Here is a 16,600-nt window from a genome sequence, read left to right on the forward strand (position 1 = left end):
TGATGTCCCCCAATTAACCAGAATTAACTTTATTCCCCACGTCCCATCCATTCCTCTGTATTGTAAACTTGTCTTCCCATTTCCCAATTTCAAAGGATACTTCTGTTTATTTGTACATACCTGCTGCCCTATTAGCATTATCTGCTTTTATTTCACATTTCCAGCATTTGTAATGCTTTGATTTGCGTAAGTGGGAGGTGCAGTATCATTACTCCCAAAACTAAACACATTAAACGTTACACATATTTTTGATGTGTTCGAGGCTCATTTGCTTGTATTATAGATATAATTTTATCTATATTGAAGGTTACAGTACCCTGGCTGGAGAAAAGTTAGAATGTTATAAGGCATTTAACAATCAAATTTAAAATAATCTAAACTAACCTCGTCTAATTTCAACAGGATTGGCTCCTTTACTGATCTTTTCAAATCCTTCTTTAGCGATAGCTCTTGCAAGAACAGTTGCAGTGGTCGTTCCGTCACCTGCTTCTTCATTTGTGTTGTTGGCAACATCTTGGACAAGCTTTGCACCAATATTTTGGTATTTGTCTTTTAGATCAATTGCTTTGGCCACTGTCACTCCATCTTTTGTTACTTTAGGACTTCCCCAACTCTGTTCAAGAATGACGGTTCGACCCTGGATAAAAGCCAGCAAACAACAATCCATGGTTAGTCTGGTATGGAAACACCAATGTCCTCGAATGGAAAACTGTATGAACAGCAATGAACATGGCCCAGTCCGTCATGGGCAAAGCCCACCCAACCACTGAACACATCTACATTGAAACACTGCTGCAGGAAAACAGTATCCATCACCAGGGACCCCCGCAATCCAGGACATGCTCTCTTTTATCAGCTGCTATCAGGAAGCAGGTACAGCCTCAGGACTAATGCACTAGGCTCCAAAACCATTACCCTCAACCATCAGGCTCTTGAACCAAAGGGATAACTTCACTAGCCTCATCCCTAAATGGTCCCCGTGACTGAAGGACTCCCTTTCAAGGTCTCTTTGTCCTAGAAGTAAGTTCTTGATATTTATTGCGTATTTATTATTGCTTTCTTTTCGTGTCTGCAGTTTGTTGTCTTCTACACTCTGTGAACGCCCAAGCTGGGTGGGGGTCTTTTTGTTCAGTTATGGTTATTATTCTATCGAACTATTGAGTGTGCCCACAAGAAAATAAATCGCAGGGTTGTATATGGTGACGTCTATGCACTTTGACAATAACTTTATCTTGAACTCACTTATCAAAATACATTATTCGAAATTTTCTTAGGACCCCCCCCCCCCCCCCCCCTGCAGGCACCCATTTTTCATACTGCATGCAAATAGCTCCTTTGGCTGATGTCCCTGTTAACCATCAAGCATCCTACACGAATCACTTTATCCTTTCCACATTTCCACCCATTCTGCACCTCCCTTTCCCCTTGTGGTCGAATTTACAAAGATGGACAGACCTGGGGACGTCACGTGATGACGTAGGATCGAGATGCTGGAACCCAGCCCTCCCGTAAAAAAGTTAATAAATTAATGTTTAAGTGAAGAAAAGTTAATTAATACTTTAAGGTTACTTATAAATTACTTTAGATTGTTTTAAGCTATGCCTCATAAACAGAGGACGAAGAAAACTGCTACCGCGAAGACCGCTCAAGTTGGAACAGAATCAAGGCCTACTTCTACTGAAGAACCGCGGACTCAGGTACAACACACCACCGGTGAAACAGAAAAGGAGACCGCGGCAGCATCGGCCATTTCTAAAGGAAAAGATCAATGAGAACTGCGCAAGCGTAAAGGAACGAGCATGCGCAAAAGAGAGCAACCAGAACTACAAAACCCAGCAACGACTGAAACCGACAGTGAAAGTGAGTCTGAGAGAGAGCCGGACTCTCTGGAAAAATCAGACGAAGATGGAGATGAAGAAGATGAAAGTTCCTCTGAAAATACAAAAAAGGCTTTGAGGCTAATAATGCATAAATTAGAAAAATTAGAAAAAGTAATTAAAAGTAACCAAAAAGTAATTAAAGAAAAAATAACAAATATGGAGGCTATGTTTGATAAAATGACAAAGAAACAGGAAAAAATGGAAAAGAAAATTACAGACTTGGACGTCAAATTGGAAGAAATGGATGGAAGAATGAAGAGGATGGAAGATGATAATGATGCCTGGACATCAGAAAGAAAACAACTCGTGGGAAAAATTGATAAGCTTGAAAATTTTAGTAGACGCAACAATATTAAAATTGTTGGACTTAAAGAAGGTACTGAAGGAGAAGACCCAATAAATTTTTTTCAAAAATGGATTCCTGAAAAATTGGAAATGGGAGAAGAAACTTTAATTGAGATTGAAAGGGTGCACAGAGCCTTAAGACCAAGATCTCAAGATAATCAAAATCCGCGATCAATTTTGATAAGATGTTTAAGATACCAGGATAAAGAAAAGATTTTGAGGGCGGCTGCCCAGGGTGCTAAAAGAAGAAAAGGTCCGTTGATGATAGCAGAGAAACCAGTTCTTTTTTATCCTGATCTAAGTTATAACCTTTTGAAGAGAAAGAAAGAATTTAATCCAGTTAAAAATGTTTTATGGGAAAAAGGTTATAAGTTTTTAATGCGTCACCCAGCAACACTGATAATTTTTTTGGAGGAAGGAAAAAGATTTTTTCCTGATTATCAAGATGCGGAGGTGTTCGCACAAAGACTTCCATCTCTTCGTTAATTAAGCGTAGAGACTTCTAAATGTAATGGTTAAAGACGAAGACAGAGAAAGCAAATGGAACTGATGGACATTTAAGGATGATATAAGGGAGAAAAGTAAAATTTTAGAAATATTAATTGAGAATAGTATGTTTTTTTTATATATATATATATACTTTTTATGTTGCGGGGGGGGCTGGGGAGCTTTGAATCGGTTACTACGGGATTCACGTGTGTAATCATGGCGATTGCCATGACCCGTACAATAGAGGGGGGTAATGTTGTGTTTTTTTTCTTTCACAACATTAGTAGGGGGGTATTTTGTTTTTTTTTTCTTTATTTTCTATTTTTCTTCTATTCTTTTGCCTGGATGATTGGTGGGGACACACATAGCAACATGGAAACTTCTAAAAAGATTTCCCAGGATACAATGAAAGTTGAAAGATTAGGTATTATTATAGATTGGAGTAACATAAATAAAAATAATGACTAATTTATTGAATTTTTTAAGTTTTAATGTTAATGGGCTTAATGGACCAATAAAAAGAAAAAGAATTTTAACATATATTAAAAAAATGAAAATAGATATAGCTTTCTTACAAGAAACTCATTTAACGGATATAGAACATCAGAAATTAAAAAGAGACTGGGTTGGAAATGTTATTGCAGCTTCATTTAACTCAAAGGCAAGAGGAGTTGCAATTTTGGTTAATAAAAATTTACCAATTAAAATACAAAATGTATTAATTGATTCGGCAGGAAGACATTTAATTATACATTGTCAAATTTTTTCAGAACTATGGACTCTTATGAATATTTATGCACCAAATGAAAATGATGTAAAATTTATACAGGAGGTCTTTTTGAATTTGGCTAATGCACATGATAAAATATTAATAGGTGGAGATTTTAATTTTTGTTTAGATCCAGTTTTAGATAGATCAACAAAGGCTATTACAAAATCAAAAGTAGCAAAATTAACTCTATCATTGATGAAAGATTTAAATTTGATTGATATATGGAGAAGAATCAATCCAAAAGAAAGGGATTATTCATTTTATTCAAATAGACATAAAACATACTCAAGGATAGATTTTTTCCTATTATCAACAAATACTCAAGATAGAGTGAAAAATGTGGAATATAAAGCAAGAATATTGTCTGATCACTCTCCTTTAATAATGACAATGATAATGATAGATAAAGAGGAATCAATTTATAGATGGAGATTTAATTCAATTTTACTAAAACGTCAAGATTTCTGTGATTTTATGAAAAAGCAGATTCAGTTCTTTTTAGACACAAATTTACATTCAGTTGATGATAAATTTATATTGTGGGAAGCAATGAAAGCATATTTGAAAGGCCAGATAATAAGTTATACTTCTAAAATTAAGAAGGAATATATGATAGAAATAGATCAATTGGAAAAAGATTATAAAATTAGAAAAAGAATCTCAAAGAAATATGACAGAAGAAAAACGAAGACAACTTATTAATAAGTTAAAATATAATACACTCCAGACATATCGAACAGAAAAAGCAATTATGAGAACTAAACAGAGATATTATGAACTAGGTGAAAGATCACATAAAGTTCTTGCATGGCAGTTAAAAACAGATCAGATTTCTAAAACAATAAATGCAATTCGAACAAAAGTGAATGAAATTACTTATAAGCCTCTAGAAATTAATGAGGCTTTTAAGAATTTTTATTCTGAGTTGTATAAATCAGAATCAAAGAATGATGATGTTAAGATAGAAGAATTTTTATCACAAATAACTCTTCCAAAATTAAATATAGAAGAACAGAGGGGATTAGGTATGCCTTTTACATTGAAGGAAGTTGAAGAAGCTTTGGGATCACTTCAAAGTAATAAATCTCCAGGAGAAGATGGTTTTCCACCTGAATTTTATAAAAAGTTTAAAGATTTATTAATTCCTCCTTTTATGGAGTTAATATATCAAGCGGAAAGAACGCATAAACTTCCAGAATCTTTTTCAACAGCTATTTTAATAGTATTGCCAAAAAAAGATAGAGACCTTTTAAAACCAACATCATATAGACCTATTTCTTTATTAAACACCGATTATAAAATAATAGCAAAAATCTTATCTAATAGATTATCTAAATGTTTACCAAAATTAGTGCATATGGATCAAACAGGATTTATCAAAAATAGACAATCGGCAGATAATGTAACTCGGTTATTTAGTATAATCCACTTAGCACAAAAGAGGGAGGAAATGAGTGTGGCAGTTGCTTTAGATGCAGAAAAAGCATTTGATAGATTGGAATGGGATTTTTTATTTAAGGTACTGGAAAAATATGGATTAGGAACATCATTTATAAAATGGATTAAAACCTTAAATACTAATCCCAAAGCTAAAGTAGTGACAAATGGTCAAATTTCAACATCATTTCAGTTAACAAGATCAACTAGGCAAGGTTGCCCACTATCACCTGCTTTATTTGTGTTGGCAATAGAACCACTAGCTGAATTAATTAGAATGGACCCAGATATTAAGGGTTTCAGAGTTAATCAGGAAGAATACAAGATTAACTTATTTGCTGTTGATGTTCTACTTTAACAGATCCATTACATTCACTACGCAAATTATCTTATAGACTAGAAGAATATGGGAAAATATCGGGTTATAAAATAAACTGGGATAAAAGTGAAATTTTACCTCTTACTAAAGGAAATTATAATCAATGTCGATTAATAACTCAATTTAGATGGCCAGCAAATGGTATAAAATATTTAGGTATAAGAGTTGATAATGATATAAAAAACTTATACAAATTAAATTATTTACCACTTTTGAAAAAAATTCAGGAAGATCTTGAAAAATGGATGGCATTACCAATAACATTAGTAGGTAGAGTAAATACTATAAAAATGAATATATTCCCTAGATTACAATATTTATTTCAATCATTACCAATACAATTACCCCAGAAGTTTTTTCAAGAGTTAAACAAATATGTGAGGAAATTCCTCTGGAAAGGTAAGATGTCAAGAATATCGTTGGAAAAATTGACATAGAAATTTGATTTAGGAGGATTACAACTTCCAAATTTTAAGAATTATTATAAAGCAAATCAACTTAGATTTATTGCATCTTTTTTCGAGAAAGATAAACCGGCATGGATTAGAATAGAATTAGATAAAATAGGTGAAAACGTACCAGAAGATTTTATATACAAATGGGAATCTAAATGGATACAGGAAAAGAAAGAATCTCCTATATTAAAACATTTGATTGATTTATGGAATAAGATAAATGTTGATGATGAGATAAAAAAATCTTTATTAGCAAACAGATCTTTAATTCAAAATAGACTTATTCCTTTCACAATGGACAATCAACTTTTATATAATTGGATTCAAAATGGGATTAGATATATAGGGAATTGTTTTGAAGGAGGTATATTAATGTCATTTGATCAATTAAAGAATAAATATAAAATATCAAATAACACTTTATTTTGTTACTTTCAATTAAGGGCTTATTTAAGAGAAAAATTAAGTCAAACAATGTTATTGCCGAAATCTAATGAAATAGAAATTTTAATTCAAAAAGGAAATATTAAAAAATTTATATCTTGTATGTATAATTTGATTCAAAGACAGGCAATTAAACAAGGAGTCCATAAGTCAAGACAAAAATGGGAACGTGATTTGAATATTAAAATTGAAGAAACAAATTGGTCAAGACTATGTCTTGATAGTATGACAAATACAATAAATGTTCGGTTAAGATTAGTGCAGTATAATTTTCTACATCAATTATATATTACACCACAAAAAATAAAAAAATTAAATCCAAATTTAATCGGATCAGTGTTTCCGATGTAACCAGGAAACTGGTACTTTTTTACATTCGACATGGTCTTGCTCTAAAATTCAACCTTTTTGGACAAATTTAAGACTTTTACTGGAACAAATTACAGGAACACAATTTCCTCATAATCCAATATTACTTTTACTAGGTGATACTGAAGGGATAAAACCGAAACTCAAACTAAATAAGTATCAGAAAGAATTTATAAAAATTGCACTGGCAGTAGCCAAAAAAGCTATTGCAGTTACTTGGAAATCGGATACATATTTAAGTATAGACTCTTGGAAGAAAGAAATCTATGGCTGTATTCCATTAGAAAAAATTACTTATAATTTAAGAGATAAATATGAAACATTTCTGAAAATTTGGAGCCCTTATTTACAAAAGATAGGATTAAATATATAGATGCTCTGAAGATGAAACAAGTGGTTATTAGGGGAAAGAAATAAATATACATATTAAAGTTATTACGAATTCCATGGAGCATGTGGAGATCTTCCAACAACCAGGCATTCTTTCTTTCTTTTTTTTTCTATAGGGCAGTCAGGGGGGAGGGGTTAAGGGGAGGGGGTAAGGGTTATATACATTGTTTTTTCATACTTCACTTTGTAACCACTTAAAAATGCAATAAAAAAAGTTTAAAAAAAAGATGGGCAGACCTGCCAGCCCTGCGGATTTTTGGGATGTGGAAGCATGCAGAGTCCACGGGCAGTACGGGAGGCGATGGAGGTATGGCAGGTCCCCGGAACTGCAAGGCAGCTCCTCTACTAGGTACTTCACTCTGCCACGGTACTGTGTGACAACATGGTTCCAGATCCTTCCACAACTCTTCCGGCATCTCGCAAAATGCTCAATAGTATACAAGCTGATCTCAAAACAGAACTCTCAATAAACAAGCCAAGTGCTTGGATAGCCAACACCAGGAACAACAAAAAATTGTGGACATTTACTCTGGAAGGGTGACCTTTATAGTACATTAACTATGACGTAAAGAGTAGTTTCACTGAAAACTGTTTGGTGTTCCTTGCCTAATTTTCTACCAGAAAGGACATGAAAATGCATCAGAAAGAGAAAAAGCAGACCACTCACTTTTTTAGCCTATCCCCTGAAGAATCATGGCTGATCCTTTATCTCAATAACATATTCTGCCCTTTCCCCATTTCCTTCAATCTGCCTGGAAGCCTATCACCTTAAATATATTCAGACGCTTGGTCTTCTCTGGTGGAGAATCCTACAAGTTCAACACCCTTCAGCTGAACAGTTTTCCCTTCAGGTCTATAACACCCTTTTTCTTGTGAGACCCAAGTAAGTATCAACCCAGAAAGGTGAGAGTCCATTTCCCTCCACTGAAACTGCCCAGCCTGCTGAGTTCCTCCACCTGCACTCTTCCTTCCACCTTTATTTTTCCTACTCAAGTGCACATTATCCAAGTCATATTGCGCCTGCTTCATATTTTGTTCAAAGCAAGTGGCCTCAAAGCTTCTCTGCAGCTTTCACAGAACTTAAGCCAACACTTATGCAGTAAGTAAAAATTCAAAATGCAATTGGTTCCCTCATCCAAATCAATGAATAGATGAGGCACAAGCACGAATCTTCATGGGAACTGTAGTTACCACTGTCAACCCTGAAAAGACCCACTTCTTTTCCATTTGTTGATCAGTTTTTAATCCATGCCAGTGGATATCTGCAATCTCACATGCACAAAGCTTTTACATAGAGGCTTATCAACGGACTTCAGTGAATCCAATGCGCCACCCCCGCTTCCTTATCAGCACTAACACTCAAAAACCTTCAGCAGCTTTGCCGAACAATCTCTTTTATGGATTCATGCTCACTTTGATCCCAGTGGCCAAACCAAAGCCCCTCCACCCACCCGGTGTCCAGTTATCCTTTGTAAAAGATTCCACCATGCTCCCTTGCGCCATCTATGGAGGGAAATGAACAGGTGCTCAAGATTTCCAGCATCTGCTCTCTCCTGTCTCCAGTGATTCCATCCAGTTCACTAGTCAATGAACAGCACAAAAACAGGTTCTTCCACTCACTGAGCCTGCAACAATAGTGTTATGCAACATGGGTTGGTGCTCAGACCTACGCTGTAGGTTAATTACATATAATGCAAACACACAAGGCATGGCGAGTAAGTTCCCATATAATAGCAACACAGATGATTATCAGTCAAGTCAGTTGTCAAATTTTACTTGATCAGCTAGCTAAGTGGGCTGAAAATTGGTAAATTTTGTCAATTCATAAAATAATGAGGTGTTGCATTTTGGTAAATCAAACCAGGGTCGGGCTTATGCAGTGAAGAGTAGGGCTCTGGTGAGTGTTGTGCACAGGGACCTGGGAGTACAAATATAGTGGCACCATGGGTAGACAGGGTGAAGGTGGTATTCAGTAATCTGAAGAAGGCCAGCATGCTGAGTAAGAGTTGGGTCATCATGATGCTGCTGTACAAAATGTTGGGGCTGTATTTGGAGTACAGGTGTCCCCGCTTTACAAATGTTCGCTTTACGCCACCCACTTCTAGTAACCTGTTTTCGCATTACAGAGAGGATTTTCGCTTTTACAAAAATTTCCCCCATATAAATGCTCAACTTTTGTGGGGGGGGGGGGGGAGACACCTGTATTTTCTGTTCTACGTCAGTCACTTCATTAGACGAAAGACATTATTAAACGGAAAAAGGGTGCAAAGAAATATGAGAACATTGGTAGGTCTAGGGCAGGGGTCGGCAACCTTTACCACTGAACCGCAGGTTGCCGACCCCTGGTCTAGGGGTCTGACTCACAGGCAGAGGAGCAATTTGTTCCTTGAGATGTACAAGACTGTGGGGATGCTCCCAACCTGGAGTCCATGGTTTAAAAAAGATACCCGTTACAGAATTATATAAAATCATAAGGGACATCGACAGGGTGAATGCCCAGCCATTTTCCCTGGGAAAGGGAAGCAAAAACTAGAGGGCAAGACAAAAGGGAAAGAGATCATGAAAGGGGACTCGAGGAGCAACGTCTTCAGTGGTGAGGGTGGTGTTTATGGAACGAGCTACCTGAGGATGTAGCTGAAGCGGGGCCCAATAACATTTTAAGGACATTTGGACAAATACATAGACAGGAAAAGATTAGAGGGCAAATGGGACTTGTTCAGTGGGCATCTTTGTAGTCTTGGATCAGTTGGGCCAAAGGGTCTCTATGACCCCATTCAACCCATCACTGTGTCACCCACTTAGGAAATTTACATCCTCTCCCGAGTGCTCCGGAGGTACGGAAGTTCCCACAGTACCTTCAAATTTGTAACTGGTCTGTGCAGCCCAATGAAATTTGTACTGCAGACATTTTTCTCCAGGGAGAGAAGTATAACAAATGGCAAAAAAAAATCAAGCTGTTAGCAGGCGAAGACAGAATAATATTTATGCCAAATATTTAGCCAAGGGACCTTGAACAGCAGAGTTTGAAGTAGTTTAGAATGGTTATCAGAAAAATTCCTGATTCAAGGACTGGAATGTGGTTGGTTTAACCATCAAGTTAAAACAGATTTCTGCTCATAACCAAGGTCTCTTTCAACAATTCAGCTAATATAGAACATTACAGCACTGTAGAGGCCCTTCAGCCTACAATGTTGTGTTGGCTTTTTAACCTACTCTTAAAATCAATTTAAACCTTCCCCTCCACATAACCCTCCAATTTTCTATCATTCAAGTGCCAATCTCAAATCTGCCTGCCTCTACCACCATCATCCCTGGAAGTGCTCCAGAAACCCACCACTCCGTAAAACGACTTTGACGTTCCCAATCACCTTAAAATCATGCCCTCTCATATTAGCCATAGTATTTTCTGGATTCCTTTCGGGAGGGGAAAAAACCTTACCTCTGATATTTCTTTGGAGAGGTGACATTTTTTCCTACGAAGGTCACAATGATGCATTATGGTCAGATTACATTCAAGAGCAAGCCACCTAGGCCATTTTTCTACAGTATAATTTTACTGCAAAATATGCTAGATAGGATGATTCAACTTTTTGATACTCCACAAGAAACCCAAGGAGACTTTCACCCAACAGATCCCATCTAAAAAGGTGTAAACCTTGGTGATCTAGCAATCTGCAAACTACATGCTGATTGTATCTTAATCTGACTGTACTTAATGACAACATAGTTAATGATAAAACAGCAAGTAAACAATGATTGGTCTGAATACTTAAACCAGGACGATTAATAAAGGTTTTAAAACAGATCAGTGCCATTCAAACCCAAGCTTATGTAACAGTCTCCCTCCTCAAGCTAAGGAATTGGTGTCAAAGGGCAACAATCAATACTCAGGAGAAGCCCAATGAGATTTAGGGTATTGGGAGATATGAATGGCTCCACATTATTAGTTATTCTATCACCAAGTCTGAGTTGTAGAGCACTGAACCACTTTGTCTTCTCTACACATTTCTTATATGTAGCCACGATTTTATTCCAAGAGGTCTGGTAACAAATTTCCAGAGATCAATCACTGTGTTTAAAAAAAACTTTCCCTCTCAAGTTTAAATTTCTCTCACCTTAAAACCTATTCTTTCTGATACCCAACCATGATAAAAGGATTGACTGTCTTATCTATGCCTCTTATAATGTTATCAGGTTTGCAGCAAGAACAATGCTGGATTAGATTTTTTGTAAAGAATGGAATAATCAAGACTGTGTAATCCTTAACAATTATGAAAAACCCATTGATGTTGCCCATCAACTGTTTGCACTCTCTCTTCATGAAGCAGCCCAGAGATTCTAAGGCTGCATGAGTTGAATGAAAAACCTGTGCGTCTGCAAAGAGCAGATTAGGTACTATAATCCATTTCACTCCATGACTGTTCATTGGACTGCATTGGACATTTCAGCAGCTTGATTTAGAGACCTACAAGCACGATTTTTCATGCAAGTCAAACACTACAGATTTAAAAACTGTTCACTACTGTACTTCAGAGCTCAGTTGTAACACAACTGAACATTGGACCCTCTGGCTAGCAGAGTCAGAACCAAGTTGTGAACGTGAGGACACGCTGATTTAATGGAACTGAAAGGGACAATGTTGCAAATTCAAAAAAAAAATCTCAATTCGATCAGGCCTTTCACCAAGTATACTGTACTCGCTCTGTTGTCTCATTAACAATTTACTTTAACACCAGGTCACATACCTGGTTCGCGAACAGGGAATTACAGCCCATTGTACAACGTAGCTTATTGCCAAAATTGTAACATAGCTAACTCGTATTAAAACGTAGTAGTAAAATACTACCCCAACCCGCCAATGACGGGTCTAAATTCAAACCACCTTTGGTCCCATAGTAACAGCTACGGCGTCAGCCAGAAGATCGACACCCTTCAGCATCATAGCCCGGGCTTCAGACCCGAACTTCACGTCCTTAGCGTAGGTTCGGCTGAGACCAGGTGCCAGGAGCCGAGACGCGGACCTCGCTTGGCGCAGAGCAGACGGTAAACGGAGCATCGTCTAGGGCGAGACAAGAACATAAGTTTTAAACCGCAAGCAGTTCATCAGATGCAGGGATTTGTCTCAGTCTGCAGGCACAGGCTTCCCACGTGTCGTGAAGAAACGCATGTCACAAGGTCAAATCAAAGAGGCGGAAAATTAAAGGAAACGCAAAGAGAACTCACAAAGATCCAACACAAAAGAACATTAGGATTTGTAAATACAGACGAAGGTTATATCTAAAACGCAACATTCCCGCCATAGCCCGTACTTTCTCCAATTCATTCACTGGTTCGTTTCACTCCACAGAGGTCGGCATTTTGCAAAATATTTATAAACACATAACTCTTTAACATACGTGTTTTACAACGATCATACTCACTGATTTGTGTTTTTTTTCCCCACAACTGAGACTAATCGGCCTGCAACTAGAGTGTTGAGCCGCCACACACCCACTGCACAAACCCGGGTCTGAGACTCGGCGACTCTCCCTACGTGAACACGTGAGTCCACAGCCGGGCGACCCGCTGCCGCCCCGTACTCTGCATAGACTAATAATCACCATCCTCTGCAACCCACCGCTACCAAATAATCCGCTATTTCTCTTACAAACTGCAGCTTACCTACCGGGATTAAAGTATTTCTGAATTTCAGCTGCACAACACCTGAACAAACCTACGCTGGGGACTAGAAGCGGAACTAAGTCGCATTCATATTCGGTTTCAGGGCTCCGATTTCCAGAATCTTCCAGACGCATAGCGTAGGCAAGGTCAAAGTGCAGTTATTTAAGCGAAACTGGAGTTATGCAATAATTTTATTTGCAATTATTCCCCAAAAAATAAATTCTAAATTGCATATGTTTACATAGAGGCGTGGGTTGCGGTTATGTGAATTTTAATTTTTTTTTGTGAATGAAAAGCTGGGAAGCCCGAGGTTCTAGAAGTTGCGTTCTGATGAAATGCAACCTTCTCCTGACGTTCGAGGTCACGCCGTCGGTTCGAAGGCTATTTCTTCACGTGGAACGGCTGCCATAGTCGCTGCTGCGGAGAGGAGGTTGCAGACAAGCTGTGTGATTTACAGAGCTTGCTCGAAGAGAACGAGTAGAAATGGTAAGTATTAAAAGGCACATTTCCAGCTTTCTCTATATACTTCATTGAGGGAGGCTTGATAAATCCAATCTTTAAGATAACGTCATATGGTGTCAGCGCCCTTTTTAAAGTTGTATGCCTCAGTATTTTTTCATATGCTTTTAGTGGAGATTGTCTAAAAAGAAGTTAGATCCATTAGTATAGAAGTAAAGCTATTAACGATAATAGTGATTACAGTTAGAATGAGTGATAGTGATTTCTGATCCACGTTGGTATCAGAAGCCAATTGGTAACATTCGTTGTTGATTGAAGATGTTGATACATTATTGCTATCGTATCCTGAATTGGTATTTGAATGACTGTGAGTAGCTAATATTGTTAACGTACATTTTACATGAGCGACCTTGTGCGAGGTTGGGAGTGTCTACAAGGTCAAATGCTCATTCTTTGCCTTGTGGTGGCGGGGGTGGTGGTGGGGGTGGGCTTGTGTTGCGAAAAAAGTTTTTTTATTATGAATCTTCACTAAAAATGTGATTTTTCCCGTGTTAACAGCTTCATGCGATTCCCCTCCCCACTTGTAATGTTGCTACACATACTGAGCTAGTGAATGTCTTTCACACGTGCTTTTATAAAATAATTTTACCAACTTCTATTTTATGTTGTAACAAAGAAAGTGTTAACACTAACAGATGCTGCCTGGTCTGCTGTGTTCCACCAGCATTTTGTGTGTGTTATTAACACCGTTACAAGCTTTGTCATTTATCATGAATTTTCTCTTGAGAAATGCCATTGTAATTTTCCCGTGTTCACATTTTCAGGCGATTATTTTCCCGCCTGTAATGTTAACACACATACTACTGAACCAGTCTGTAATCGAAAATGTTTTTTAAACCTGCTTTTCTTAATCTAATTTTAGTGACTTCTATTTTATTGTTTCAAGTTTAAAGAGAAGCTACATATATGGCAACAATTTGCCCAACTGAATAATTGCAGATTTTTCCCAATAATTTTGATAGTTATTCATAAATGTAATGACTATGTTAAGGAATGTAGATTTATAATGATTTTTAAGAAATTTATTTTGTAATCTTGGTTAATAAATTACTGAATTTCTTTTGCTTATTTCAACAGGCAAGTCAAGCATTTAAAAGGTTCCTTCCCCTCTTTGACCGTGTTCTGGTGGAAAAAGTTGCAGCAGAAACCATGACGAAAGGTGGCATTATGATTCCAGAAAAGTCTCAGGGAAAAGTTTTGCAAGCAACAGTGGTAGCAGTTGGACCAGGGAGTCGAGTAAAGGTTCGCCTCTAAATGAAGTGACTACTTGTTAACCACATTCTTCACTTTCCCTGTTTCAATATCTGGCAATTTTTTAAAGTTAGACTCAGTTGTAAACTAAGTGAAGTTTTCTGATTGTTAGAGAAAGGATTTTCCTGGTCTCAGAGCTCAAAATTTGGTTAACAATGAGAAATGTTGCACTCTAAGGGAATGTAACCCTGATGGAAGTATCAAAATGTATACTCTCTCTTTCAAAACAAAGTGTTACAGTTGTAATTTTACTGCAGAGACTCTTTAAACAAGGTATTTGTAATGTTCTTTGGAATGTGGGCTTTTCCTAAGTCACTTAGGATGGTTGTCGTAAGTTGGAGCAGCCTTCTACTCTGGGGCCAAGGTGTAACACTTTTTCATTTTTTTTAGAATGGAGATGTACAGCCAGTTAGCGTAAAAGTTGGTGAAACCGTTCTACTCCCTGAATATGGAGGAACTAAAGTGGTTTTAGAAGATAAGGTTAGTACTATCATCCATATTTTGAACACGAGTAAGTTATTTTCCTTGACACTGCCTACACTACTGAAATAAGACTACTAAGTAGTTCCTTACTACCTACCTTGTTATCTTGCACTTTATTTACCTACAATGCATTTTCTTTCTAGCTGTTGCACTTTATTTAGCATTGTTACTGTTTTACTTTGTTGTACCTCAATGCACTGTAATGATTTGATCTGTATGAACAGTATGCAAGATGAGTTCTTCTCTGTATCTTAGTACCTGTCAATAATCTGTATCTTTTCCTTTCTCCTCCCCCCCCCCCCCCCCTTTCAGGATTACTTCTTGTTCAGGGATGGAGATATTCTTGGAAAATACACAGAATAGACATTGGATGTTGCTGTCAGTTTCATGAACTGACTGTTCCGTGAACTAGTCTTTTTGTTCCAGTCTGTAAATAATTTTGTTTTGAACTTTGGTACAGTACAATAAAATCAACAGTAAACCTGAAGTTTCTCTATCCTGCTTTGAGGCGTTTCCACTTATACTGGAAGTATAAACTAGTGAATAAAATTCTTGAACTGGAAGGGTTCTTGTTCATGTTTTGAGATTTTATTTCCCCCAAGAACAATAAATAAACCAAAGACTGCAATTATGCCCTTGGCAACTGGGGCAGTTGCTCAATAAGTATAGTTTAGGTCATTCAACTTGCATGAATACAGCCAAACAAAAGTGTTATTCTGGGGCCAAGTGTAAAACACAGTACCAACAAGAACGCACATAGCACAAGGCACACTTAGCATGTATACAAGGTCACAAGTAATAAGATATTGGTAAAATACAGTCACACAAAAATATAGTCCAAGCCACTGAGTTCATGAACAGTGGCAGTCTGTAGTTAAACACAATAAGGCTTGTTTTCTACTGAGCAAACACTGGGGCAGCACCAACTTTAACTTAGATGCTGCACCACACTGTCCTGCCACTGTTGGCCAGTAAATCAGTGAATTGGACTTGCAGTATTCCACAAGAAAAGTGACTAAGACTTGCTGTTAGGCTGCACACAGTCTTCATGGACAGACTCCTGATACAGGCAACGGCACAATCTGTACCAAGTCCAGCTTTGTCAATTTGCCAATGTGTAACTCACTGATGGGGTAGACCTGCAGTACTCTATCTTGCAGGATATAGTGATAGTTTAAAAAAACTTACAAAGACAGTAACACCTTTGTTCAGCCCTGTAGAAGTTGCTGCAGATACAGATGAAGTGTATATTGAATGTGGTTCAGTTTATTGTAGTGAAGTGGCTTTTAATCACTTAAAAGGAATAATAGTAAAACTTGATTTCAGTGATTAATTTTAGTTCTGAGTCAAATGATTTCACTAAGATCAGAATTGGGTTTAATATGAAAACAGCAGTGCAATATGTAATGAAAAGCTATAAATTACAATAAGGAAAAGAAAATCTAGGTTAAGTAGTGTGACAAAATAGTGTACATGGGTTCCTTATCCTCAGATATCTGAAGGTCTTGCCACACCTGGTCGTGATGGTAGTGGGCTATTAAATAGTTAATAGGAGGAGCAGACTAAATATTCCCTGCCCCTGTGATAGCTGAAAGAGAGGCTGAAGCATTTGCACCATTTTCAAGCAGAAGTGCCCATTAGGTAGTTCACTTTGGCTATTTATTTTGTTTAGAGATACAGTATGGAGTGGAACTTTCTGGCCCTTCGAGCCGTGCTTCTCCAGAAT

The 16,600-nt window shown here is 37.3% G+C and overlaps 2 protein-coding genes across 3 annotated transcripts in view; one reads left to right on the plus strand and one right to left on the minus strand.

Annotated features, from left to right (window-relative positions):
* The window catches only part of hspd1 (heat shock 60 protein 1), a 31,800-nt gene extending 19,051 nt beyond the window's left edge, over positions 1-12,749 (minus strand). Inside the window, exons 1-3 of one of the 2 annotated variants that reach the window (XM_059966952.1) lie at positions 12,626-12,749; positions 11,843-12,019; positions 385-637 (exon numbers count right to left, since the gene is read on the minus strand). In XM_059966952.1, coding sequence (XP_059822935.1) covers positions 385-637; positions 11,843-12,016 — 427 coding nt within the window. In that variant the 5' untranslated portion in view covers positions 12,017-12,019; positions 12,626-12,749. Of the gene's footprint in view, positions 1-384; positions 638-11,842; positions 12,020-12,380; positions 12,525-12,625 lie in introns of those variants that run through there. The other variant, XM_059966951.1, reaches the window with a different exon arrangement.
* A 201-nt stretch (positions 12,750-12,950) lies between these two features.
* On the plus strand, positions 12,951-15,442 carry hspe1 (heat shock 10 protein 1). Its single transcript, XM_059966958.1, has 4 exons — positions 12,951-13,107; positions 14,218-14,382; positions 14,782-14,871; positions 15,187-15,442. The coding sequence occupies exons 1-4, from the start codon at positions 13,105-13,107 to the stop codon at positions 15,235-15,237; spliced, it is 309 nt and encodes a 102-aa protein (XP_059822941.1). The 5' UTR covers positions 12,951-13,104; the 3' UTR covers positions 15,238-15,442.
* Positions 15,443-16,600: the final 1,158 nt, after the last annotated feature.

The sequence above is a fragment of the Hypanus sabinus genome, chromosome 4 (assembly GCF_030144855.1).
Source record: "Hypanus sabinus isolate sHypSab1 chromosome 4, sHypSab1.hap1, whole genome shotgun sequence".
NCBI classification, from domain to species: domain Eukaryota; kingdom Metazoa; phylum Chordata; class Chondrichthyes; order Myliobatiformes; family Dasyatidae; genus Hypanus; species Hypanus sabinus.

Coding starts and splice junctions, on each gene's coding strand:
- hspe1 (XM_059966958.1), top strand. Junction 14,383..14,781: donor GACCAGGGAGTCGAGTAAAG/GTTCGCCTCTAA, acceptor CATTTTTTTTAG/AATGGAGATGTACAGCCAGT. Junction 14,872..15,186: donor AAGTGGTTTTAGAAGATAAG/GTTAGTACTATC, acceptor CCCCCCTTTCAG/GATTACTTCTTGTTCAGGGA.